This window comes from Notamacropus eugenii, chromosome 1 (genome assembly GCF_028372415.1).
Source record: "Notamacropus eugenii isolate mMacEug1 chromosome 1, mMacEug1.pri_v2, whole genome shotgun sequence".
Taxonomy (NCBI): Eukaryota; Metazoa; Chordata; class Mammalia; order Diprotodontia; family Macropodidae; genus Notamacropus; species Notamacropus eugenii.
In genome coordinates, this window is record NC_092872.1 from 112,100,352 (window position 1) to 112,122,619 (window position 22,268).

General features: G+C 35.3%; 1 protein-coding gene across 8 annotated transcripts in view; it reads right to left on the reverse strand.

Moving 5' to 3' along the window:
- Window positions 1-7,534: 7,534 nt before the first annotated feature.
- The window catches only part of ELAVL2 (ELAV like RNA binding protein 2), a 167,865-nt gene continuing 153,131 nt past the window's right edge, over window positions 7,535-22,268 (reverse strand). For 2 of the 8 annotated variants that reach the window (XM_072612260.1, XM_072612224.1), the window contains 4 exons: window positions 21,795-21,948; window positions 17,160-17,385; window positions 10,930-10,968; window positions 9,018-10,311 (listed from right to left, as the gene is read on the reverse strand). In XM_072612260.1, the coding sequence (XP_072468361.1) occupies window positions 9,981-10,311; window positions 10,930-10,968; window positions 17,160-17,385; window positions 21,795-21,948 (750 nt within the window). In that variant the 3' untranslated portion in view covers window positions 9,018-9,980. Of the gene's footprint in view, window positions 10,312-10,929; window positions 10,969-17,159; window positions 17,386-21,794; window positions 21,949-22,268 lie in introns of all 8 variants that reach the window. The other 6 variants (XM_072612233.1, XM_072612268.1, XM_072612279.1 and 3 more) reach the window with 4 other exon arrangements.

The following is a 22,268-nucleotide window of genomic DNA, read 5'->3' on the forward strand; positions in this document are numbered from 1 at the left end:
AGGATTCAGCAAGACTGCTGACTATCTCAGCTACAATGGTCAATATGTCATGCTGATGCACCAAGTCAAATGTACGATGCAATCAAGATCAAACAACAGCAGCTAGTACAGTGTCATCCAAAGAATCATCCATTAAAACAAATCCAAATAGATATTCTAAATGTGCACAAGGCCTCTGGTAATCTCTGCTGGAGCTTATAGTATCTAACAGCTGCAACTGTGACTGTTCTAGCTAATTGCTCCCAGCAACAAAAATAAACAATCACTACAGGATGAAAACTGTAACTCGCCAAATATTAATGGAATTTTCAGTCAGCCATCTCAAGCCTTGGTTAATAAAAAAAAAAAAAAATTAACGGTACAGAGATCTCAAGTGACAGGTTTTTTTTTCCTTTCCTTTTCTTGAGGAGGGGTGGGTAACTTGGGGGTAAACAAGCAGTAAAATAGCTACTTCAAGAAAAAAGAAAATTCCTGAAATTCAAAACTTCCATATAGAAAATGAAATGTACCCCAAGTGTAGAAAGATTTAAAACATCTGAGCAATTTTAACTAGTGTACAACTTTTAACATATGGAGAAGAGTCACACTGATTGGTGCTATTTTTAAAGTGCAGTTCAACCGTAAAAATAGACATTTACTCATAAGGAAGCTTGAATAGAGAACAAGTCCAATCTGTGTGTCATTGTTAAGAAAGGGGAAAATGGGGCTGTGGCTCCTTCTAGGCAGCCATTTATGGCCTGCCTGTGATGTCACAGGAGGATCCAGGTGCACGATAATGAGTGTCTTTCAGTTTCATCAATCTTTTGCAAAGTGCTCTCTACCATCAGACACTTTTTCTGAGTACATGCACATAAGGAGATACTATTTACTGAGACCCTCGAAGAATATCACTGCAATCAGAGACCCTATGAAGCAAGGAGGAAGGAGAAATTACTCACCCATGATTTGGATCATCATCTCCTCCTCTTCCCTCATTCAGTGGCAGAATGTTGTTAACCTTACTGTAGCATGAGACAGAACAAAGATAAGAGGAGAGGAGAGTTGGCTATTAGAAATGGCTACCCTCCTCAATGGAGGCAGGAAACATTGGTACCACTCACCACTCTGGACAGGATTGCCAAATTTCATCTTCTCATACAGTGACAAGAGCAAAGTGAAGCTCCTCCCCCCACTCCACCCCATCTCCCCTCAAAATTCTGATTTGCAGACATAGAAGATGTGCATTTTGGGACCTCAGGGAAAGTGTTATAGGATCTTCTCTTTTTACAGAGAAGGAAATTGAGGTCAGAAGATGTTAAGTAGTTTGCTGGAATTCATATTGTCAGTAAGTAGGTTCTCCGTCTGTAAATCCACTCACTACCTTCACTTGTCTTTTCTCATTTAGGTGAAAACTTATGGACCCCTTTGAACTTCATCTTGACTCATTTGTTACTATTGTCTTAATGACACATTGTACACATTACAAAGAACTTAAGTGTTTCTCATTTGGGGTACTTGTATGATAAAGCAAAAATAAAATTTGCATTCTGAGGTAAAAATAGAGTTCATGAAATATGGAACTGGCTGAGATTTACTCATGAGGACTTTAGAGTCAATTTTTTAGCTACTAAAGCATATGTTGCCAAGAAGCTCTCAGTGAAAAGTATAACTAAATTGTTTTGGCTACACCTGGATAATAATCATAATTAAGCGCCAAAAGTCTTTTCTCTTCCAATGGTGACATCTTATTAAATAACATGCAACACCAAAGAATGAACTTTCTCCTGTGTTTTTAGGGCTGCCTCCCCCCTTTTTTTTTAGAAGCAGGCTTCCTTAGAGTCAGAATAAAAAATAAATGGCACCTTAATACTATTTTAAAAAACAACAGAAGTTTGAACGTGGCAACTATAAAAGTTATGATTCACAAAGTTCAATGAGATTTAATGCATTAAATGTCAACTCACACAATTTAATAAATTAGTCTATTTCCACCTCTTAAAAGTCTAGCATTTTAAGACCCTGCAAATTAAGTAAAAATGAGCTTTTAATTTCCTCCATCCCTTATTATGAGATATGTCCTTCAACTTTTGATGCTAGGTAATAACCACGATAAATACAAGATGAACTTACCTGTAATGAACCTTTGATGACTTATGCATCTAGCAAATTTCAGAACTCTGACTGTAACAAAAAACCAAAGGGCAAAAGATTTAGAAACATGAGCACCTTTTATTTTTAGTATTTCTGTGTTGTTGTGGAGAGGAGGGGGAGAGAAGGTACTTATTGGTGGAATCTTGGAAAAATTGCAAGCTCTCTGGGCCTCAGTTTCCTCAAGTATAAAATTAGGGGAAAGGGTTTGGACTAGATGCTCTTGAAGGCATGAGAACTAAAGTTAAATAAAAATTTGTTTGGAAATATTCTTGGTAAAAATGAAGAGTCAAAGCTATCATTTCAGTTAAAATTTCTAAGCCATAGGTTTCTTCTTTTTAAGAAACTCATTACATGTCAATGCCAAGGTAAAGAAAATTTGACTCAGAAAAAGAAACAGTACATCTGCCCTTAGATCCAGGATAAGGCAAGTGGTTCTCCTGAGTCACATGTTGCCAATTAAAGCATGAATACAATAGGGAGGCAGGATATTCTCTGGAAGAGAGCAATGAGTATGGGATCAGAATATCTAGATTCTAAGGACCTTTGTGACAGGATAAACTGCATAATCAGTTTGTTTCCTCTTCTATACAACGAAGGAAGTCATAATAATGAAGGAAGCAAGATGGAACACGGTAGTTGTCTCAACTTCATAAGGCTCTCCCTGAAGTGGATGATGACTTCAGAAACAGGTATGGTTTTATCATGCAGGAATGTATCTTTATAGTAACAAACCACAGTAACCCTGGACCATCTTTTAGTAGAATTGTAGATGAGCACAGACCACTTTTCAACAACAGCCCATGAAATAATTATGACCGCTGTGGTCTATTTTCCAAAGAAATTCTGGCTGAAAATTTCCCTTTTCTCCCTGTTGCATAATTTCTCATTGAAAGGTAAAGAATGGCTATTTTCCTAGATTCCAAAGTATAAAATAAAATGTGTGTGTGTGTGGAGTGCATAATGTTGGGGAAACCTAAGCCTTATGGTATTGAAAATGAATGAGAAACATTTAAGTTGTACAATTTCCCCACAGCTTCTGTGTGAGTTATGCTTGAGAAGTCTGGATAAGAAAATAACAAAAATGAATTATCTAATAATATAGTGTACTTATATGCTAAGGCACCAGGAACTATATAAATGCTAAATAGGAAATCTTTATCATTATGATTTTAAATCACTTGGTCTGAAAGAAGTAAAAGCACTGAGAGCAACACATGGCTGGTGTGGGGGAAGAAATTTTGCTACCTAATACAATGCTCATCATCCAGAAACATCTCCTGTATTAAATGGGAGGGTTGTGTTTTCTGTACCACCAAGCATATTAAAAGCCCCTGGTAACCTTTGAATCAGGATATAATCTCCACAATGAAAATGTAGCAGGAATGAGAAGGAAGGACAATATAAAATCTTAATTCAGGTCATAAATCCCTTTTAGTTAATTTTTTTTCCATGTAGCACCCTAAGTTACCTAGAATTCAAACAACCAGAAAACTCAAGATTTTTCTTTATGCACACACACGCACGCACATGCATGCACGCACTCTCTTTTTCTCTGTTAAAAGAAAACTTATTAGAGATTTCATTTTATAGCCACTTCTAGGATGTGGCATAATGTCAGAATAAATTCATCCCAATTTTTATAGTTTTTACATCTACAGTATTCTGTTATGAAAACTAATGTTTATAGTCCTAACACTGTAGCATGGTAAGGTCTTAAAATTCCTACTGGGTAAATAAAGGATTAAAATAGTATAGTTTTAGAATTAAGTGTACTTTATTATTAAAGTATTAGTACTTTGAAACTTGATCATATTATGTGCATTTATTTATACTTAAGTTACAGAAAGGAGCATGGCATAGAGGATAGAGGAAGATCTAAGTTCAAATTCTAACTCCTATCAGCTTTATTACTATGGGCAAGTCACAGCCTTTTGGTACCTACCTGCAGGCCATTTTCTAAAGATGATCAGTGTGGTACAGTAAAAAGTAGGCTACATTTAAAGTTAGCCAGTTGGTTCAAATACCAGTTCTGTCATTTGCCAGTCATCTTGTGAACTTGGGCAAGTTTCTGGGCCTCAGTTTCCTCACCAGTAAAGGAGTTGGTATCAATTACAGATGATTTGCTGATCTGAATCGGTAGAGAAAGTTTTAACGAATTCCTTACATAGATGAAATCATTGATATAGACTAAACAGGAAAATTGATGTTATAAAGCTGGTACCTCATGTACTGCACCAAGAGATAGTGTGCAGAATAGATGATAGTAAGATAGATTGAAAGTAAAGAAACCCTAGGTTAAAGTCCTTCCTCTGAGAAATACTGACTGTGCAACTCTAGACAAGTTGTTAACTCCCCAAGCAAGTTTCCAAAATCATAAAACTGCAAAGTGGGGCAAGTTGCATATTTAACATATGCCACAAAATGGATTTAAACAAAATAAAACAAAACTCTAGAGAGAAGGTCTCTAGCATTTCGGTCAGAACACCTGGAGAAATTATGAGAGAACACGGACAAGAATTACACAGGAAGGAGTAGTTGTGATTTGCTTTGAAGTACCCACATCAGTGAGATTACAGACCAGCCAAGATCCTGAAGTATTTGTGCATGTGTTTATCTAAGATGTAACTAGAATACCAATTTTCAAAATTCTAGAACATGGAACAGCTGGATAGTACAGCAAATAGAGTGATGGATGTGGAGTCCAGAAGATCTAAATTCAAATCCAGATTTAGACACTTATTAGCTGGGTGACTCTGGACAATTCACTTAGTCTCCTCTGTTTATCTCAGTTTCTTCATGTGTAAAATGGGGATAATAATAGCACCTACGATCTCACAGGGCTGCTTCTACCACCAAATGAGGTAAATATAAAGCACTTAGCTCAGTGCCTTGCACATATGTAAATGATAATAACGTCATCATCCTCATATGCAGTGTTCCAAAATTACTGAAATTTAAGTTTATTAAAACTACTCAAGATTTAGAACTGCAATAAGACTTTTGAGATACTCTGCATGGTATCTATGCTATTGTGCACACGTACACACACAGACACAGTCACACACACACTGTTGATTAACTTGGCTAGCCTATTTCCCAACTAATCATTTTGAATAAATTTTGTTGCGTAGTCATTTACACTTGTGTATGACTCTTTGTGGTCCCTTTTGGGATTTTCTTGACAAAGATATTGGAATGGTTTGCCATTTTCTTCTCCATTTCTAAATATTCTGAATAAATAGGGCTTTATTAAATATTGTAGTTGATGCCACACTGGTTATCTGGTTTAGAATAACTGTTTGATTTAAACTAATTCTTAAGTTTGTCTCAAGCTCATACTAATAACTCCTGACGCTGATACCAGGCTAGAGGATCAACGAGAGTATACCAGGAAAATCTCAGATGTTCAATCCAAATCTGTTTCTCAGTGGCGTACTAAAAGTTATTCAAATCTACACTTTAACTTAGGAAAGAAAAGGACAATGCTTCAATCTCTAATTTTGAAGAGGTAAAACAAGAATTTGGCGCTTATTGCTCTGTCTCAATACACACAACTGGACTCCTATTTTTCAAAAAAGCATGACACAGTTTTTGGTTTTTATGAATGGGTACTTTGACATAGTTGATGTCTAAATATTACATATTCTAAAATAACACTTCATTTTTCAAACTGAAAGAGTAACAGTCCTCTTTTGGGGGTGATTCTGACATTCCCTGCCCCACCTTACAGTGATTCTTTGTGGGCAAAGAACAGAAATTGCTGACATTTGCAAAAATACCATCATTATGAGTAACAATTGAATGAAAAGCACATGGACATATTCTCTCCATATTTAAACCTCTTATTATTCATTCATTTTTAGTCTTTAGCAATTCTAGCTGTTCCTATTTCCTATATATTTAAGTCAAAAGTTTTAGAAAGAAAAGAAAATAGAGGTAAATTACTGCCCTAATCCAAAACGTGTAAGACATATATACTAAGAAAGTCTTGTATAGACAAAGCATATTAAAAATCTGGGCAAACTTCAGAATGTTAATCTATTTGCATTTTAAGGCTTATGTCCAATCTATTTTTTTTAAAGTAGAAACGAAATTAGAAAAATTTTGCAACACCCATTTTATGTTATTATAACAATAAAAATAAGGAAATACTTTATCTGAAATTGGAAAATAAACTTGCGTTTACTTTTAAAAATTTGGATTGACCATTAGATAAGAGTCAAATATACTAATTAGTAAAAGATAACACATTTGCACCCTATTTTCAAAAAAAAATCTGCTAATTTATTGGGATGAGGACAGTCTAAATATAAGTTATTGGGATGGGGGGAAGGGATTAGATCCCTTTCTTCAGTGATTTTGCTCTTAAATTTTTGACTCTATGATACATATCCCACTGTCTGACTGAATAATCCATCAAAATATTGATCAGTGAAGAGGACAAGAAAGTGAAATGAAGAACATTAACACTAGAAAATTTTATTATTAAATTTAGGTAATAAAAGCAAAAGAATTAAATATTAGATAATTAGCTCCATGTTGAAGGGGGAAAGAATTATGTCACTCAGCTAGAATCTTTGACTATTGCCAAAAGGGGCTTTAATGAAGTCCACTGATGTGAGAATGGTTTACTAAGGAGAATGCTACAACAAAATTAAATCTTTTAATATACAGAGGTGATTATAATCCTTATTATCAAACCATATCTTAATCCTAAAGGAAAAAACATGTACCAAAAAAGACAATAAAGTTATGTATCTTTAATAGGAGAGGTGATAATGCAACAAAAATTCAAAGTAAATTTGAAATTCTAATATCACAGTTTTCATCTATGTGCAAATGATCCCTAACATGAATGTAGCACCGGTTCTTCTTTAGATGGGCTCTCATTAGAAAATTTGGCAACCATCTCATACTAAAGCACTTTGGTAAGGCTAACCTTAAAAACAAAAGAAAAGATAAACCCTACTTATGGTAGTCAATTAAAGTTCAATTTCTCAAGTCTATAATTTGGTTTATCCGCCCTCACCCGAAGCAAACAGAATATTGTCGCTTCCCTTTCAAGCAGCAAACTGAATTCCACTATAAAACGAAACATTAATACATGAAACCATCATTGCAACAGAGTTACATTTCTATAGATGGTTTTACTAGGTAATGATGGTGTGTGCTCTTATAAAATTATCCACTTGGTGATACTTAGGAAATTACTAGTCAGAGGGTCAAATTCAATTGTTTTTTTTCCATGTCTGATTTAAATCCACTTGCCTTCGAGACGTTTGGGAATCTCACATTAGATGATACTTCTTTCAAAACAAACCTTTGGGGAACACAACTTTCTCAAAATTTGAAAAAGCATCCCCTCCCACCAGTTGCGTATAAAGACCTACTCACCACACTGTTCTTTCCCTTCAACTTTGTTTATTGATGTACTGAACATGAAAAAGTACAAAGGATTCAAACACAAAAGAAAACATGTACAGCCTCTTAAATACTCAACAGAATATATTTTCTATTCCAACAAATGTGAATTAAGTCATACTGTACAACTTCAAATAAATACCAGCCTTACATTTTATTAAGTGCTCTGATAAACACTGTAAAGTGAAGCACAATTTACATGCCTTCTCATCAATGCCTTGGTTTGCTACAATAGTATAGGAAAGAAGCATGTAGCTACTGTTTTCCCAAGTGGGAAATCTTATTTTTAAGTATATACATGTGTTTTTTTTAAAGTTTTTTTCTTTATATGCAGAAGGTTAACTTTGATCATCTAAATGCACCTAAGGATATGAAAGAGTGCTATAAGCCAATTGATTTCTGAATAGCATTGAGTGGGTCAGCATGAAAACCCGCTTATTCACTTTAGCACGCGCTTCACAGTATATGTACTGTACTATACTGAAAATTTTGTAACTACAATTTAAATAATAAAAAATAAAAAGTCAAAGCAACCGCAATGATAATGTACAACTATGTTATGCATAGCACATTGCTTGTTCTAAGGGGAAGCATATGAGCATCTCAGTTTATACAAAAAGCAGGACGTAACTATTGAGTTGTCAGTGCATCCTGGAGAAGGCATTTTGCCCTCAGCTTTTTTGAAAATTTATTATAAGCTAGATGCTAATCAGAAAATATTTCGTATTTTTAAAATTTCTTCCATACATGGTAAAGACTTATTTTATTATTTCCCCAAATAGTCGTTTAAGCATCATACAAAGTTAAATTTCAATAGCATACAGGTATTTATGATTTTTGTATGAAAAATGTAAGGAAATTTGTTCAAAACCTATGGTTATACTCATTTTTTTTTTTACCACAAACATATTTATAAACAAAAATGTAGCATCACCATAAACAGCTGAAGCTAGACTATCTACAGACAAAATCAGCAACAAATCTGATGCACTGTAAATTCAAGTCCCCAGGACAACAGAAATGAATAAGCAGGACCTCAAGTAACCATGTTAATGCCATTTACAAAGGAAAAAAAAAACGGATACCAAAACATTCAAAACCTGAACATCACTTGGCATGTAAGGAAGAAAAAACAAAACAAAACAACAAATTAGCTGAAAGGTTCATAAACACAAGGTCTTATTTACATTACACAAAGCTCAGGTGTTAGCCTTGAACATAACTTTCAAAACACCTTCAAATATCTCCAACCCAGATCACATCTGATGATTTGCCGCAGTACAAATCGTGTGCAACGTCTTTCTTTTTTTTTCTTAAGACAAAACAATTCTTCAAACAATACTGCAAGTACATCACTAAACACCATGAGCTCTATCTGAAGGGAATTCTTTAGGAAGAACAGATTTTTCCCCCATCTCTTGGTAATTTAAATTTCTTGCCTGCTCTTATATATTCTTTTTTGTAAATTTTTATTTGTTTCAAAATCACAAATCAATGTGAGCCACCTATCACATAATAACCAGGATGATCGGACACTCCACTGATGATTACAAAAATGAAATCAACAGTGTTCCCAATGATTCTACTTCTTTAATACAAAGATCTCCAAAGTTATTTTCCTACTTCATAAATCTTTCTAAATTTTCCAACCACTGCAAATTTCCTGGTAAGTTTTAAAAGCTCACTAGGTGTCATATGAAGAGATTTCTCAAAGTATTCAAGTCAAAATATTTGTTCCAGGACCAGTAAAAAGTTTCTCCAAATTTTCTTTTTTATAAAAATAGATGCTTTTTTTAAACCCACATCAAAGAGGCTCTTATCTCTTTGGCAAGGTACTGCTTTACGAAAAGTTCTCCAGTATTCTTACAATAAGCGTTTATAATGTAGCCCCCCCCTTCCCCAACCCAAATCATAATTACAAAATAAATACTGTTTTAAACTTTATAAATAAAATGTAAACTTCAAAATACTTTTTTTTCTTGAACAGACATAACAGCAATGCATTAAATGTAAACCAAACACAAAGCAAACCGAGAAAAGAACGGAAAGGAACACAACCAACGTAAGGGTTACAACACAAAGCCTCAATATTTACTCACATGTTCAAGGCAGTTACATAAAAGAAAAGAAACTTCTTCCCTTAGCTGAAACACTTTAAAAGGTCCACCTTCTTCAAAGAAGGCAATAGAATGCAATGTGACAGGTAAAAACCCTGTACCTCTTGTCCATATTCAAACATAAAGATATTAAGAAGTTTTAATTCAAATACTAGCAATAAAAAACTCACATATTTCTTAGGATGCTAAGTAGTCATTTTATCCCCATCTCAACACTGACTTACAAAGACATTTACTAATGTATAAAGTTTCTCTTAACTTGCCTTTGTTGTATAGTTTTCATATATAAACGGACTGAGGACAATAAACTCATTAGGCTTTGTGCGTTTTGTTTGTTTTAAAGGACACCTGCAATACTCTGTCTCCCAGGCGGTATCCATTCAGGCTAGCTATTGCCATGGCAGCCTCATCATAGTTTGTCATAGTCACAAATCCAAAACCTTTGCATTTATTGGTATTAAAGTCACGAATGACCTTCACGTTGGTGACAGCTCCAAAGGGCCCAAACATTTGCCACAGGATACTCTCATCTGCGTCCGGTGCCAAGTTGTACACAAAAATACACCACCCTGTTCCTGCATGCCCTGGGATATTAATTCCAGCCAAACTGGTCATTCCATCAATGGTCATTGGAGAAAACCTACTAAACAAATCAGGAAACAAAAACAAGAACAAGAAAGGAAGCTGGTTACAGTCATCTTACCCTGTTTTCCCCCTTAGTACCCAACCCTCAGAGTTCTTAGCCATCTCCCCAACTTCCTTTACCCTCAACCCCAACACACACATACACACAAATACTGAAGTTGTTGAACAAAAGATAATCTGTAGCTTGCAATAACATGCTATGCAGCCGAGGTAATTCTGAATCGTAAATTGCTAAGTGAATGGTTGCCAGACTCAGTGTCAAACCCTATTACCCACAAAAGCCATGAATATTTTAGAGCTGATGGATGAATTAAGCAGTTTTTAAAACCCACAAACATGCTATGACGCCGCAATGCAATACGTAACAAAAATGGTGCTTGCTTTTTGAAGACTCAGTGGCATCCAATGGTATGAAAACTTCCCTTGAATCAGATACGCTTCAAAAGAAGCATTTCATTCAGTTGAACATGCAAAATAAAACCCAACACAAACCTTATGGAAAAATAAATAAATAAATAAATGAAAGTAACCTCTTTCTCCAAAATTAAATGCAAACTAATCCAATTAGGGTGGGGACAATTATGAATATTATGAACCTAATGTGACTCTTCATTACCTCTTTACTCCATAAGCCATATTGAGCAGATTGTCCAACCTGCAAAACACACATTTAGCAAACTGTTCAGTCTTCTATTTTCTCCCCTGTGTGCTTAAGAAAGCTTGGCTGGTTACTGCCATCATCTTTGAGTGCATTTTTACAGCATGTGTATGCAAAGCCTCAGAGCAGCAGTAAACACAGTGGTGACACGCATTACAGTACCTTTCGTGTGACTGTGAGAACAGGTGCACATTCCCACACATCAGTGCCCATTAGCACTTCCAGCAGACATTGTTTCCTATAGAAACAACAGTTTCCGATTACTACAGGTCAGTGCAACTCTGCTTGTGACACTGCACTAGTAAGGGAAGTATCACGAGTCACCACTGTAATCTTCTGGTCAAAATCCTCCAGAGAGGGGGAAAAAAGTACGAGACTTCATTCATCTTCCCTAAGATTTAATTACTATTTCAACATTAATAGTACCTAAGAATAATTAATTTCTCCTGTTCAACACCAAATTTAGGGATTTGAGAGGAAGACTGGTCAAGGAATGTTGCATTATAACTATTATAGTGCCTCATGTGAAAAGACTTTATGGTGACAGCTCATTCCTAAATAATAGCCTCAGGAGAGGGACACAAGGGAAGGGAAATGGAGAAAAGCAGAATTTCTAGACCCTTTGGATGACTGACTTTACATTCTTACTTCTGGGCTTTGCTTTTAATTTTATAAACATAGTACCATGAAAATAGAATCTCAAGTCAGGAAGGGACCATCTAGTGCAAGCTCCCCCCACTGCCTCCCCATCACTTTGCAGAAAAACACACTGAGGGCCAACTGGTCAATTGATTTGCCCATGATCACACAGCCAGTTATTAGCACAGCCAGAAGTAGAATCTTCACATTTCAAATTTCTTAATATTCTTTCTACCACATCATGCTTCTTGGGGATAAAGAAAACAAACAGTTTAAAGCCTGTTTAAGATTTCAGAAGTTATGTGATGGAAAATAGGGAAGAAGGAAGAGCACAGACTTTGATGACAGAATTTGAGATTTTCCTTAACATCAAAGACAGAGGACTAAAATGTCATGACATTTTTTCCAATTAAATTCAAAAGCATTCCATTTAAATTTTTCTCTTTTGCTTATTTAAATGTGGCTTGTTGTGATGCTTTTTACATAATTGTTTCCTCTTATTTTGTGTTTACTTTGAGGAAAAGTTCATTATATCTCTATATCTGAAGGTAATAAGTGACACCTCTCATTTTGATACTGCTAGCATGTAAATAATCTTCCCAAATAAGATATTCAAATACAATTTCTCTAATTGATTAACCCCAATTCATCAGATTCACATTTCTCTTTTAAGACTAAAAAAACGGCATGTTAAATTTTCAACCATTTGCAGAATAGTAAAGCATTCAATCTAATTCCCTGTTCTGCAAAGGAAAGTCCAGGTTTCCAAAGTCCAGACTCAGGGACCAGATAACATATACATTGTCCTTAGAAGCAACAAATGGAACTATGTTTGCTTCTCTTTTCTCTCTTTGGCTACGCAGGGCATTTCCCTGTATTCTCTGGCACCAAAGAGTAGAATTTGACAGGACAAATACAAGTAATTATATTTATTACCTTAAGGAAAAGAATGAATACCTCAAAGCTACTAAATTGTCAAAATGTATTAATTCCCATCGAATTAGCTACCTAATCTAAAATGAAAGGTTTTTTGTTAGTGCTATTGTTTATTTGCTTAATAGACCATTAATATGACTGTAACTGGCGAATTTTTGAAAGTAACAACAAAAACTGCATATCTCATAGGAGGCTGTTTGATTACACGTATCCCAAATTATTGAATTTAAGAAAGTTAAATTAACTGATACTCAAGGAATTAATCTGGTGTTTGTTACCGGGGCTTCCATGCCCATCATTATCAAGTACATCCTTGAGATACTAGGATGAGCCTGAATGCTTTTCTATCAGGGCACTGGAAAGGCTTCAAAAACACATGCAGCTGCCAATCCTGTGTCTGCCTTCTAAGGACCAGTTTAATGCCATGAAGGCTTATGAAAAGAATGTCAGACACTAGATGAATGTTTTTCAGGCAGAACAACATCCGTGTGTTGAGGAAGTACCTATACCAATTAAATGACAAGTCTTTGAAAGCTCCAAAAATGTTACCTTATTTACTAAAGTTATAAAAATTTTAGGCTCCTCTCAAAGAAACCTTAAAAACATGATTCTTCAAATGTGTGCTCTAGCTTTCAATTCACTCAAAATAGAATCTCACCATTCATATGCCTCAAAGGCATCTATGCCAGAGATTCTACTGTACCAATCCACTACCAAAAGTAGCATGTTTAGCAACAACCAGGAGTACTGAGAGACTGGCCTCTTATTATCACTACCCAAATCATGGACATACAGAGAAGAAATCTGCTGAGTCATGGATCAAATCTCAGAACAAAAATTCCTCTAACACCCCAAAGTCTCTAAGTTCTGACAAATAGGGAATCATTTACCTCATGACTTTTTGAGGATCTTCCTAATGTTGTCTACCCTACAAGTCCACTGTTTTAATATTGCCAGTACTATTCCCTGGAACACAAATGTTTCTTCTTCTTTCAGTTTACTCTCCTATATTCAAATGGACAGTGACCCAAGGATACATAAAACATCTGAGTGGATGTTGACTCTCAGTGGGAAGAGGACACAGGCACTGCAGAGGAGAAGTTGCCCTAGGATCTAGAGATACCCACCCACTAGCTTGTGTGTGTGTGTGTGTGTGTGTGTGTGTGTGTGTGTGTGTGTGTGTGTGTGAATGTGAGTGTGTGTGTATGTGTGTGTCTGTAGATCAGAGACTGAGGGGAAAAGGATTCCAAAGTATGTATGATGATCATGACACAGAGTCATGATATAATAGGTAATAGGAAGAAGGCTGAAAGAGCCAAGGAATGGCATAATCCCTAAGACTGGAAGACCATAAAGCATCTTGATATACTCAATCTATCTAATGATAAAAAAAAAACAAACAAAACCAAACCAAACCCTGACCTATTTTAAAAATGGAAGTTAACAGGGAAAAAAAAGATGCTTCACATATATATGCTTCAAAATGATTTTCTATATTAAAGTATACCAGGATTATACCATCTCTATTTCCAAATGAAATCTGTAGTTAAATGCCACGATGTATTTTCTAAGATAAACAGCTGGAACCTTATTGTGGAAATATTAAGACTACTCCAAAGCTATTATAATTCTTTCCCTTCAGAAAGGGGGATGTGACAATACCACCAGCATGCCAATCAGCTGCAATTCTTATTGACAAATTCTGTTAAAACTAAGGAGCTACTCAAAGGCTTTTAAAAGTCCATATATGAGACAAGTTTTTATGTACACCCCCAATAAAAAGGACATCAAACTGAAGAAAATGAAGGCAGCCTTATGAAAAGATAATATGGAAAATCTGGCTGAAAGTTAATTCAACTTCCATTCACTATTTATCCAGAAACTCATCATGGGGCTTGAATTAGATTTTTGATCCAATCTAATACACTTACCTTATTTTCTAAATTGTGGGCAATAAAATACTCACATCAGGCCAGTCAAGCAAATTATTCCTATTACAATAATTTCTTTCCTACCTTTTCTTCACACGGCATGACAGACTAAATTGCAAACTCTCATAGAGATTAAAAACATAACCTTGAAGTAGACAGTTTTCACTTTTTAAAATTTAAAAACCAGAACAGTTCATGTGGATTATGACTACTCCAAAGTTATCATAATTCTCTCAACTGCACTTAATATTCATAAATAAAATTTTCCAACATTTCAAATATTTCAAGGTATTTTATTACTAGAAAAATGTATTACTTTAAAAAATCACATCCTCCAAAAGAGCAAATATTTAATAAAACACAAAGTCGATGAAAATGGAGCCTTGATATAGGGGCAAAACATTTATGTACACAGTATATGAAAAAGAACAAGCATTCAATTTACCAAGAATCTTGAGGAAATGACTCTTAAGTGATAAGATAAACAATGAGATAAAGAAAAAATTATTCAAAAAAACTCTAAAATCTTAAAGTTTACAAATTAAACACTAAGTCCTAGGAATAAAGGTATTATTCAAAACTTCTCCATGGTAACCTAGTAGCCCCCTAAAGCTTATGTTTATATTAAAATGTCATTATCATTTTTGTCTCATCCAAGATAAGAATGTAGAGACAGAGGTGTAAGAAGGGAAAACAGACAAGGACAAAACAATATTTCTTCCTATTGAGGTGGACAGCTAAGTTGATCAACACAATGGATCACATTTATTGTTCCTTTACACTCCAGTTTAAGGTACGGAAAACAAAGTCAATCATAATTCTAACTTCTGAATTTAAGCATTTCACTTGTAAAGTCAGAATAGAAGATTCAGCTGATTTATCACCATATCTTTGCCCTAGAATCACCCCCAAAGAGACCTTATTTGCCTTCCTGTCCATTTAACTTCTAACAAGATGCTACTCTGCCAGAAAGACTTGTTTTAAGATGTAACTTTAAAGGTATCACTTTTCTGAAGGAATATTTGCTTAAAAAAAAGTTATAGCTTGAACGAGGAAATCCAAAAGTCTTCATGTAATTATGTTTATGTTCCAGCCAAACTTTTTATATTCATAATTATAAGTTTGAAAAAATATGTGGTAATCTTTAAAAGATCACGCTCCACCCTGGTTGTTTGGAGGATAAAATTAGACATTTGTGAAGCACTTTGCAAACTTTAAAGTGCTATATAAATGTTAGATATTATTCAAATGTAGATAAAACTATTAAGGAGTGTCCTCCTTACCTCTTCTCCTCAATACTCAGAGCTCTACTATAATATAACCCAAGGTCCTTTCTCTACCCAGAGAGTTCTGAATAGGGACCTTATTTGGGAAAATGGCACAAAATTCTTTCTATTGTACCCCTTTACAATGTGAGGAATTCTTCCTTTTTAATCTTACAAAAATCATTCTTTAATGCTATGGAAAGAAATTCACTGTTCAAAATCTGACTCACAGCTATGATGCTATCTGTAACAGAAATAAAATTTAAAAACCTCTTTCTTTTTCTCCCAAAAGAAAAGGCTAAGGTAAAGGAGAAAGCAAACACTGAGTCATCGTGTCAAAAGGCAGGTTTGGGGACCATTCTACCACTTCAAGAGGAAAAGGCCTACTTGGAAGGACTTCCCCCGTTACAAATAAAAACCGAATGCTTTTATAAACATAAGAAATGATTCTATTCCATCTCATAACTCACAAAGCATTTATTTCCATTAAGTTTTAAAAGAAAAAATTTAAGCCCAGCTACAGGGAAAGTTTAGAATGGACAATCGAAAGCACTCACTAGTTTTTTTTGCCATTCATTTCTATCAGTCCTTTATATGTATTTAAATTTAGTACTCTGTAATATTTTTGTATACTGGACAGTTGTTTGTGATTATATTTTTCTAACCAGCTTATCTGCTCTAAAAAAGAAAAGAAAATCAATATGCACTTATAATCAATAAAGCTAGAGTGAGGGTGGGTGGCACTATAGTTAGCAAATCCCATATGGCTAAGTATATTCAACTTGCTCAAACAGAAACTGCCTTCCTAGTGAAAATCACAGGGAGGTCTCCATTCTTTCACAAAAGAGAATTAGGCTGTCCATGTGCAGACACAGAAACACATACACACACACACAGAGCAATCTTGGTTTCACTGTCAATTTAGCATTAGGAAAGAACTAAAAAATTTTGATTTTATTTATTAATTTATTTTGGTAAATGGTACTGTTAAGAATCACCATTCTAATAAGGGCTTTAAAAAAAATGAATGAAAGGAAAGAACTCTAAATCCTTCCGATAGCTATAAATATAGTTATCTTTGTATAAGCAGATTAATAGACTAAAGGAAAGAGTTCAACCTCAAAATAGTAAGAGGCACAAATGAATGAAAACACCAATGGAGACTAAGTATTCTATTGGTCAAGAATGCTTAAGAATAAAGAGTGCTTTCCTTCTACCCTAGTGTCTACAAGTGGCATGATTCCTAAGCCTGTTATCTCTGTAGTTCCACGATGCAACATCGATACCCCACCAAAGGCATTTCATGTGAAATATGTATTTTGAGAACTTGAGGGATATACACTGCCCCCTGGAAGTGGCTAGTAAGCCTTCAGTACTTTGATGTCAACACGTCAGACCAAAATGAAACCAAACTTACCTAAAACGTTGAGCCTGCTGAGCTAGTGGTCCTGGATACCTTCTGTTGGGAGATTGGTACAGCTGAGAGAGAATGGCCTGATTGGTTTTTTGGCTTGGATTGTTAGCAAACTTGACAGTGATTGGCTCTGTGGCACTTGGAGGTTTCTGGCCATTTAGACCTTTGATCGCTTCTTCTGCCTCGATCCGCTTGTCAAATCGAATAAACCCTACACCCCTTGACACTCCTGTATTGGATGGGAAGGGGAAAATACATTAATTTCCCTCTTTTCAAAAATATACTTTTGTCTATTAAATCTCATTTACCTTTACATTTTCATATTCAAAGAAAATATAATCTACACATTGATAACTACCGTATCAGGCCAGATGCAGAGTTCTTCTAAACTTAAGTTTGCTAGGAATAAATTAGAGTAACCAAAAAAACCAAGTGAATACCGACTATTTTATTACTTACTACCTTTAAACATGCAGATTCAATATAACAGACTAAAATAGTAATAACACCCAAGTACCTTTTGGAAAACTTGAAAGTGGCTCCTCAAATATTAACTAAGAAACCACATTTTTGTCTTTCAATTGTTTCTCAGTTGTATCTGACTCTTCATGACCCCATTTGGCGGGTTCTTGGCAAAGATACTGGAGTAGTTAGCCATTTCCTTCTCTAGCTCTTTTTATGAGGAAACTGAGACAAACAGTACTAACTGGCTTGCTCACAGTCACACTTAGCTAGCAAATGTCTGAGACAACATTTTAACTCAGGAAGATTCCAGGCCCAGTCCTCTATCCCACTGGCACCACCTAGCTGCCCCAAGAAACCGAATTAAGTCAACACAATATTTCCCTTTTAAGTAAAATAAAATAAAACTAAGCTATGTTTAAAACATACACACCCTGGTAACAAAAAGGTACTTCAGGGCTGATTTAGTGTCCTTTAGGCACTTCAGGTGCCATTTAGAGAAAACGACTACTTTTTAAAAACGATCCAAAAATCTATCTAACTTTTAAAAATATCGTCACCATTTCTTGTGTTATGTTAAATGAGCAATGCAGGATGGATCTCTTACCTCAACTTCTTTAGATTAGTGGTGTTAAACTGAAAAAGAAATGTGGGCCAATAAACTACACATAAAGATTCCAGAGGGTGTAAAGTGAGTTAGAATACCACGTAATATATTTATATTTTATTGTATTTTTATATATTTTGGTAAATATTTCCTAATTACATTTTAATTTGGCTCAGCCACACTCCAGAGTGTTGTGGACCACATGTGGCCCACTTCTCATTAGATTATAAATAGGGCAGATAAAAAGAACCAGACTGAAGAAACAACATAAAAGGAAGACATTACCTGAGTATAATATAAAAATATTAAAAGTTAATATTAAATTTTGTAGTTGAAATTAAAATGAGCTGCACTTTAAGGATATGCTCCCAAATCAAAGCCTACTATCTTCTTGAACAATACAATTGTCATTTTTGGTTAAATGAAATTGTGCTCAAATGACTTTAAGATATGAGGCAGACCAAAATATTCTGGACACAATTATTACTGCCATAACTGTGAAAATGAATGAAACATTTTACATTAAGAACAGAATGCCATAAGCTCAAATTTCCTTCTCAGCTTTCTAGCTAAGATTAAGCGATGGAGCAGTTCAACAGCTAATGCGTCCTCTCTCTGGGGATATTACTTTGCTTCCTCACAGAAGAAAAAGGAACTCTTTTAACAGATGTCATCAACTTAACTGTCTCTAAGCTCTGAACTTTCAATCTTTAAGTGCCTGTCTATTTCTATTACAACCATCTATTTTATTTGGTACTTCTCTTTTTCCAAAGTAACAATATTTATCTTCCCTAAACATGGATTACGTATATATAGGAAATTCTGAGTGCTCAGAGTATCTTACAACCTAATGTCATTAATGCCTTAAGAAGTGATTACTTGAAAGGGTCCTCAGACCATTATAAAGGACAGATGATGTACATTAAACCTCACATCATTTGCTGGAAAGTAAAGAAAGATGCATAGCAGAGGGAAAAGGAATAATTTCTTAAGAGTTCAAATGTTATATAATTCCAATATCTAGACGTGTAGATTTTGACACACTCCCTACTCTCATCCCAGCACTGTGCTGTAAAGGCTATCATGGCATGAAAAATGCTTCCCAAAATTCTGCACCTGGAGACTTTACGTTGTTTCAGTAATCTCACCAAGTCTGCAGATATGTGCATGTTGTATTTAACTCCACTGCCTGAGAAATACCTTGTCAAAGTGAGCACGTTTGGAGATGTTGCGCTAATCTTCAGCCCTTATCTCCTAATTGTTTACTTATAAACTGCTGATGAATTTCACTGAACAGAGGAACAGTCATGAGTTAGGAAGATCTGAGTTCGAGTTCTGCTTCTGATACAAACTAGCTTGACCATGGGCAAATCACTTAAGTTCTCAGAACCTGCTGTAGTAAACACTATAAACCATAAATTGCAAAGCAAATCTCCATTTGGTAGGAGGAGTTTCCACACTGTGAGTTCACCAAATCAATGAAAAACAACTCCTTCGAGAGCTAAAGATTAATGAGAAAGATATGGAACAGTACCATGGAATTGCTCCACCAGTTCTGTGACGTATTCATTACTTCAGTTAACTTTTATATAGAGAAACTATTTCTTTCATATTCAAAATGGAGCGGACGCAGATTTACCCCAGGCATGGATTCCACTTTAAACTTACTATCCAGTTGGTATGAATGATCTCAGTTGGTGTGAATATCTCATAACACCACCTGATGGGAGAGAGGGAGAGGGGGAGAAAAAGGGGGAGAAGGAGAGGGAGAGGGAGCCTAGAGTGTCTGGGGGGGGAGGGAGAAAATTTAAGTGGTAGGAAGAAACAGCAAATGGTGCTCCTTCTTAATGAGGTAACATCTCTAGAACTTATTTGATCATTAAGCAAGTAAAATTCCCCCTCAAATGACACTGGGTTCTCAAATATGCCAAGCAGAGCACAAACTTTAGCATGTCCTACACCAAGCCAGACAAGTTTCAGGTTGTCAAGGCCCAATGAAGCAGTGAAATTTTTGTCATCCAAAGCGGCATTACCTGCTTTGTTATTTTTTGTGACCACTGCTTGTCAATCAGCATACAAACATGTAGAAGGATTATGATCTACGTCAAATGACAGGTACACTCCCATTCAAGCTATCACAGATCATTTGAAATGCAAATTATTAGTTGCAGAATAAGGTAGCCTACAGTCTGAATGTACTGGAGTACTGTTCATTGGACCTTGGTTAGCTGACAGAATTCATTTAGCTTTTTCTATATAAATACTATAAGTCATATTGGGATTTCAATTAGGAAATACTTTCCATATGAGGATTATGGTTAACTCTTTCCTTCACCAAGGGCAGATTACTAGAAGAACTTAATGAAACGTACAAAATAATGATGCATTAACTCTTGCTCTAAAGGATTGTGTAAAGATTTCAAGGATTACATTTACTATTTAACTTCATCCGCAAGAGAATGTATTTCTCTCCATAACTGTAAGTGAGATATTAACAGGAGTAAAGAGGATTATGAGAGAAGTAAAAGGGACTAGTTAGAGAAAATCAGACTTTGGTTTCACAAGCATAACTATCAGACAATTTTTGGTTTCCCTAATAGAGTGAAACTCTGTATCTCACAGGCTCTTTCCCCAAGTCATCCACTCTGGTGATTCTTTCACCTAAAGAAGAGCAAACCTAATTAAAGCTATGTTTGGTATGAACAGAACAGAAATAGTTATTTGTATGACTTTTAATAAGACTCACATCAGGCAGATTGATGTTCATATGAAGAAAAAGCATTTGCGCCAACATTTATTCAAAGTCTGTTAATCTAGAATTTTCTTTCATAGGATTGTTGAATTTAAAACTAGAAGGAACTTTAAGTCACCTAATCGAGTCCCCTCATTTTATAGATAAGGAAACAGAAAGGGGAAATGAATTTAAGAAGATCAAAAATTTTTCTAGCTCAAAAAATAATTCAAGATGTCAAAAACTTCTCCCTTAAATTCTACCTTACTACTGAAAAATACATCCTATAATTCTGCCATTTCCCATTTTGTTAAAAGTTACATTAAAGCAGATTGCATCTACTTTTAACTATTAAGCTCTACAACCTTAGATACAAGCTCATACTATTGCAGAATGCACCTTGAAAACAACCCCAGGACCAGTTTGGGTCCAGTGGAATCCTAACCCTTAGAGGACCACCTGTGCACTTCTGCATTAAATGTTGCTTTTTTTAATAGAAATAAGATTGTTTATTAGCATTTTATAAGGAGCTATTTTCACACTGCAACTTGGAAAGGAAGATTATAGCAGCTGTAAATTTATTACAAGCCATGAAACAGGCTTCAAAACCTGTACCTTCAGGGTGGAAAGGACTCAAGCTAGCTCACTACACACCACAATCTATTTTTGTCCATGCATATTTATGAACAATTCCAGCAGAAAATTGCATTTTCTGGCCCACATATACCTTTGATATGTTCTGGAGGCAAGACTGCTGTATTGGAAGGCAGAATATTTCATAATCTGTCATCCCAAGAGAGTGAAAGATACTGTACAGAGCAGCTACTTGTCTACTTACCAGTGACTTGGTCAACTAGAATACGGGAAGTAATAATTCGTCCATATTGGGAAAACAGCTGCTCCAGTTCCTTCTGGGTCATTGTTTTTGGAAGTCCACTGACATACAAATTTGCATCTCTGATAGAAGCCGAACTTGGGCGAGCATAGGAAACCTTGAAGAGGCAAGGAAAATCAAAGTAGACAGGTATGCCATTCTCATCACCCTCTTAGCAAAGAGTGAGGATATTCAAGGGGCATTCCATTTGTGAGTACCTAAACTCATGTTTAATCTAGCGTTAATCTGAATTCTGATTGAGGAAAAATTGTGGCCAAGTTGAGAACACCATGGGGGCAGGGAGAGCAGAAAATATCTACTTACCCACAGGGTTCAGAAAAATAATATATTAGGTCAGCTTTTCAGAAACAACCTCCAAAGTTATCCCCAAATATCTCAAGCTTATAATCTGTTATCTTACTAACTTTCCTCTAGAAT